The sequence below is a fragment of the Mesitornis unicolor genome, unplaced genomic scaffold, assembly GCF_000695765.1.
Source record: "Mesitornis unicolor isolate BGI_N332 unplaced genomic scaffold, ASM69576v1 scaffold52840, whole genome shotgun sequence".
Classification (NCBI taxonomy): domain Eukaryota; kingdom Metazoa; phylum Chordata; class Aves; order Mesitornithiformes; family Mesitornithidae; genus Mesitornis; species Mesitornis unicolor.
In genome coordinates, this window is record NW_010158676.1 from 1 (window position 1) to 6,517 (window position 6,517).

The 6,517-nt window shown below is 42.9% G+C and overlaps 1 protein-coding gene across 1 annotated transcript; it reads left to right on the forward strand.

Moving 5' to 3' along the window:
• The first annotated feature begins 168 nt into the window (after window positions 1-168).
• Window positions 169-4,702, forward strand: SERTAD4 (SERTA domain containing 4). The gene is given in 2 exon segments (XM_010184160.1): window positions 169-357; window positions 3,455-4,702. Coding segments are annotated over 2 exon segments (933 nt in total). The 3' UTR covers window positions 4,199-4,702.
• Window positions 4,703-6,517: the final 1,815 nt, after the last annotated feature.

Sequence of the window (6,517 nt, forward strand, 5' to 3'; positions counted from 1 at the left end):
AAGTTTTTGGGGAGCAGAGCGAACCCGAGACGGCAGCGGGTCTCTGCACTGCTGGGTAAAACATTCCTGGGCTGGCCGCCGTGCGTTAGGCAGGTGAGGGCTTATTTCTGATGGCTTGCAAATAGATGTGAAAATATGCGGTGGAGTTCTCCTGCAGCGCGAAGGGAAATGAAAAGTATTTTGTTTGGAGAACCTCCGGCAAACCGCATGTCATTTGTCATATCTGATTTATTACCCGCAGGATCGCATTACAGGGGAATTTCAAATCCTGTAACAACATCCAAGATCGCATACTTTAAAAGGAAATATGTGGAAGAAGAGGATTTTCATCCACCGCTCAGCAGCTGTACACATAAAGTATGTTTTCTGATAGTCATTATTTTTACTCTGAGTTTCAGATGCTTAGTAGTACTTAATTGACCCATTTCCAGAAGGCTGAAATGCTCTGCTGAAATTAGAATGATCCAGCTGTTTGCTCAGAAACAAATAGTTGTTGCTTGTTCACATTTATTGTTTTATTGTCATCGAATTGCTTAAGAAGCAGAGGCTTCATTTATAACAACTGTAAATGGAAATGCTGAAAAGAACTTTTTTTCTTCCAGATTATTTTGTTCTTAGATCATTTATGTGATGTTTTTGAACAGTGTTTGAACAGCAGAAATGAAGAACATAAATAAAAAGGGCCCATGATTCCCTACTCACTCAAAACTTTTTCCAGGGGAGAATATAGTAATAGTTTCCTTGTACCCCCAGTGGGGTACAGATCCTTTAGAAAAACAGAATGACTTGGAAAGCAAGTACAAGCTCCTTCAGTATTTAATCCTGCTTGTTAAAAAGCTAATAGCTCCAAAAGAACAGATTAGTAAAAGAAAGAATTTTTTTTTTTTTAATCAAAGCTGTCATGGGAGGGATTACAGCAAACATTTCCCAGGCCAGTGAATACATAAATTGAAATCTAACATTTTTTATGAAAGTTTTTTATGCTCTTGTTCATTAAGAGCTCAGTCCTATAAGGAACTGGATGCCTGAAGTGATGTGCTTAAGGGTAGCTGATGCCCTGAGACACCATCCTTATCTTGCTGGGTCTTACCTGGCCCATGGCAGTCTGGTTCTACCCATGTGAGTGGACACAATATAATCTGATTAAAGCACAGTTTATGGGAGGCAAGAGTACCAGAAGAGCTACAGAGACAGAAAGTTAAAATGGATCAAGACACAGAGAAAGTTTATACACATTATCTTTACCTGCATCGCAGAGGCAGCCTCCTGAGATGTGAGGAGAACCGAGCGCCTCATCCCTACCGGGGACAGTGGGCAGGAAGGTCTGCCCAGTGGGATTCCGTTTCCTCGGAGGGATTTCCACAGAGGAGAAGTGAGCAGTAACGCCAAGCTCACTTCCCAAGGACTTCAGAGTAGCCGAAGGAGTTTTCAGCTGCAAATAGTGTTGGCTGGAAATAGGTACCTGACAGGAAAGGTGAAAAACTGCCCTGTCGTTATTTCCAGAAGGTGTTCAGTCTGCAGCCAGAGCAGTGAAGAAATGGCACTGAGCGTGTTGAAAAATGTGCTCTGGTTAGTGAGCATGTCTCCCACATGCCCTATCGCTCTCTGGTTTCAGTCAGTTTCTTTCTTGGCTAGGTTGTTGGATTTTTGTATCAGTTAATTGTTTTCCTCACAGAAAGGATGAATAGTTACTCATCCCTTTCTAAAAACCATCTGTAGAGGTATTGGTAAGACAGACCTGTTGCAGACATCATTTTATGCTGCTGTAGAGATGTATCATGTCAGAAACCCTGGGTCACCCATTTCTTCTGTTCAGCACAGATGTGTTTTCTGCTTTGCAACACTGACTTCTGGGGAAGGGAGATGTATTTGAATTTCTCACCTCTACTGCCCAGCAAAGGAAGAGTTATGTTCTGAGACTCCTTGTCCCATAGTAGGAATGATGGGTAGGGCTCAAAGCCCCTCTCTGGAAGGCTGTTGGCTAACATTTGTAGTAGAAAGCCTTGGACAACTTGTTCCTTCTGGTGGCCCTCCAGGACATATCTCCAGGAGGATCACAGTTCAAGGCTTACTGGTTTGCTCCAGGCTTTCATGGCTTCACTGGCTATTGATGCAGCAGGTATAAAGGATGCAAATTAACCTATAGGCTTAATACAATTTAAAATGAGTCATTTATTATAGTAAATTACTCTCTCTAAGAAAGAAGAGCTTCAGCTGTAAACTCACATGAAAACGTGGCCAATTTTTGGTTTTATGAGGCAGTGTGCTGCTTCTAAGCCCTGCAGACAGGACCAGGCTGTGGAAAGAGCTACAGGGCTGAGGGGAGCTGAATGGATGTGAAAAGCAGCTGTGCTTTAAGCTCTTTCAGTCCTCATAGCTACGACTTCCACTCTGCAAAAATGCTGTAACCATGTGGGAAAGAGAAGAATGATCCAGCCACAGATGGGGGGGATTTAGAGCAGTCTCTCTTTGTGCTGTGCTGCTCTCCTCCTACGCAAACCAAATTCTTACTAAAAATGAAAATTAGTTAATAGTGCTTACAGTAGCATGTGTTGCCCCCTTTCTTATTTGGATTCCCAGGGTAGCGATTACAGCGCAGAATCTGGGGCCTCCCGGAGGCAGTAACCTGCTCATGCTGCCAGCGCTGAGAAAGGCAGTCCTGGAAGGGCCATGGAAGGGAGAACAAATCCGTGGGCGTCGAGCCAGGATTTCTGCAAATCCCCATCCTCTCATCGTTTCCTGACCTTGTCCCTGCTTATCTGCATTCCCACCGGTCCTGTAGAGTGCAGGGTGTAGTACTCAGGCCAACAGCTGCTTTCCAGATGCTGTGGTGCTTTGAGATAGGTTCCTCCCTGCCTCCCTCACTGCGTGCACTTTTGTACACCAGAGCAGGATAAGGGAGCTTGGCAAATGAAGACCTCCTCGCTGGAGGGCCTCTTCCACTGGCAGAGGATGAAATGCTCCAACACTTGCTGTGTGAGGCGATGGCTGCTGGCTGCCTTTTGCAAGCCTTGAGGCTGCAGGAGGGGACCTTCACTTGGCTCCAGAGCTTTGTGGAAGCCCCGAAGGGGATGGTGGAATTGGGTCCATTTACATCAAAAAGCCCCCAGCCGTCGCTGGAACAGAACTGCACAACAGTTTTATGTTCTAACCCCAAATCCAAAGAAAGAGCCAGATCTGTGCATCTGGATTTCACTCATCCTGGATTTGTGCCCTGCAATTGCCTCTGTGGTGTGAGGCTCAGCTACTTGCCCTCCTAAGAATGGGTGAATGCTGTGGCCTTGAAAAAAGCAGGTCCCCAGCTACATGGGTGTGCAAAATGAAAAGCCACTTTTAGGCGCCTCAGAGAATTAGAAAAGCAGTGGCACAGGGGGAATACTTTGCTTCCTTTTCTTTCTCCTTGCCTGGAACAAAACCATTTCCCTTCAATATCTTCTGTCTTCTGCATTTTCAGACAGTCTCTGTGTTTGAGGAGCGGGCCCATATTCTTTACATGTCTTTGGAAAAGCTGAAATTCATTGATGATCCTGAAGTCTACTTGCGGAGATCTGTCCTCATCAACAATCTAATGAAGAGGATCCACGGAGAAATCATCATGCAGAACAACTGGTGCTTCTCTGCCTGCTCCTTCAGCGGCACCTCGCCACAAGAGTGGTTTGTGCCTCAGGACTGTCTGTACAGGAAGCGCCTTCGGATGGTGAAGGAGGAGTACGAGAAGCTCAACACGTGCTGCTTCTATCAAGAGTGTGGCAGTCGCTATTTAAATCTCCCCTACTCTGTTAATGCTAGTACAGAAAATACTTCCTCCTCTTCCTCCTCCTCCCCCCCCCCCATTTCTTTTCCAAGCTGTTCCCAGCAGGTGGATTATGACATTGGCAGTGCCCCTTCTTACAGGAGTGATGACCAGATACCTGCTAATGAAATATTCATCACTAATGCCAGGTCTCACAGTAATCAGAAAAAGGCAAAATTTAATGACGAGAAAGGAGATGATGAACCTGAGCAAGAGAGCGTCGCTCTAAACTGTGAACCTGTAAGGGGCACCCATGCTCTCTAATGTAAAGGCAAATTTTATGACTATTTTGAGACTGGATGCAATGACAAGAACAACATAAGTGAGTCTTGGAAAAAATCCTTGAGGAAAAAGGAATCCTTACCAAGTAACAAAATCTGCTACAGCAAAGGAAGTAAAAGATGAGGCATCTTTCTTGCTCTGTTGGAGCATGCACAGCATGTTCGTTTGTCTATCAAATTTTTATTTTGAATGGATTTTTTATAGTTTTCTACGAATGATACAATCATGCCACAAACATTACGTGTAGTTTTAAATGACTGGAGAGCAGATTGTGTAAAGCGTCTGTATGATCCGTATCAGCGGGCTATTTATAAATATGGAGACTTCGTAAAGAACGCAGTTGTGTTACTGCTTAGCACTGTAGTCTGTACAGCTATGGTGTAGCTTTTGTTGCTGAAAATACCAATCAGCCAGATGGGGAAAACATATCGTTTTGTATGTCCCCGCCTCCAAGAAGTCTGCCATTAATTAAGAAGAACCTCCATTATGTTTACCAAGGAATTAGAAGTCTGGTAAACAAATTCATGCTGCCAGCAAGGGCGATGTGCTCCTTGTAACTCAGTATTTGTTCTGACAAAGGACCATCTTCATGGACTGGGAATAAACCATCCTTACATTTTGTACTGATGCTCTTGAATTCCTGGATTCAGCATCTTGTTCAACTGACAAAATAGGACATAGCATAAAGAAATAACCTGTTTATGGGATCTTAATCAAAAATACAACATGCAGCTCAAGTACTTGGGTGTTTTCACCTCGGCTGTAATAACTAATGAGGCTTGTTATACAGGGCAGGTTTTTTTTTGGTGCCTTACATTTTGTCTTAATTTTTGCCAGTGTGAAAATTAAGTATAAATCATTGATACAGCAGGGATTTAACCTAAACAGTGAAAAAAAAAAACAACCCCACAAGGTGGATCAATATTATTAGAAACCTTTAACCTTTGAAGTACTGAGTTCAACTTCCTATTCAAACATCTCTGTTCTTCCTTTTTGATGCTCAATTGCTTTTTGATTTGCCATCCTTAGGAAGGGATTTAAGAAACAATAGAGAGATGTCTCTTGTAAACAAGCATTCGATGCTTGAGTGTTTCTATGGCAACTGTCTGTTGCTGGGGCTCTTTTTTTCCTTCTTCGTATAATGAAGTTCATGAACCAGTGGCATGTTTTATACTTTATTCTGTTTCGCATAATTTCTCTCTTTTAGATTGCAAAAGCATGTGAAGAGTTTTCTGACTTTTGCCATTGATTTAAAAAAGACAAGAAAGCAAAAAGCACAATGTTAATCAATAATGTGGCGATAAACACGATTTTATCTGAATGAATGTAAGGGGTTTAATTTTAAAAAAGAACATTTTGGAGAAATGAGCTGAGATTTCAGTCGCTAAAGAAAACATTGAGTCATCCCTAGGCAGACCGTTTGCAAAAGTATGCTGTTTAAAATGCCCAGAAGACATCAGTCAGGGCTGGACCGAGAGTATTGTGAGTCTTAGATCCACCAAATTAATTAGTTCCCACAGTCCCCATAACAACTGGCAGGATGTGCTCAGCGAAATAGCCACATCCAAGCCAGGGCTGACTCATAATAGCTGCCTGTTCCCACAGCATCGTGCACTCAAGCAACATCTTCTCCGCTTGGTTCTTGGCCAAAGGGTGAAATTCACCTCCGTGCCGGGGGAACAACCAGCTTGGTGCAGGGCATTAGAGTCCCTGGACTGGTGCTGGACTTAGCTGCGTCTCTGGGTCAGAGACCTGCTCTAGGTTTCATGGGTTCAGCCCGAGTCCTCCTGGACCACGGTAATTTTGGGTAGTGTGCACACCCTGCAGTCACGTTTGCAAACTTGGCGGTTTTTGTGACTAAACCCTCGAGTCACAGGGAAAAGCTCCTCCACCCCAACCAGAGTGACCACACAGAGTATCTAGGACGCAAATCAATGATAACCTTTATGTGGTCAGGTGAGTTGGACCCGACAAGTTTGTAAGGGTTATCATTGTGAAGAGCAACAAAGAAAGAAAGTATAAATCCCACCTGATTTCTCCAAGACACAAGCTTTTTTATTATTAATAATAATAATATTAAATATAGATCTCATTCATACAGTGTATGAGTAGGATCATTTAGACATTTGTCCACAAGGACCAATTTTTTAAAAAAATGATTTTTCTTGTGTTAAACTCAGATAGTCTAGTAATGTCAGCTTTTTTCCAATATTTGATAAACACTTGATGTTTTAAGCTTAAATATTACATGCTTGTATACTAATGTGTTGTTGTAGTAAAGTGACATTTCCTTGATATATATTTATTAAAATGACCAAAATTCATTTTAATATTACATCTCCAATGGCTATTGGGTCCTTTCCCCTGTGTTCCCCTCCCTCACTCATGGAAATAGCATTTAATCAAACTGCTTCCCGCTGAAGAGGTTAGGCTGCCAGTCGC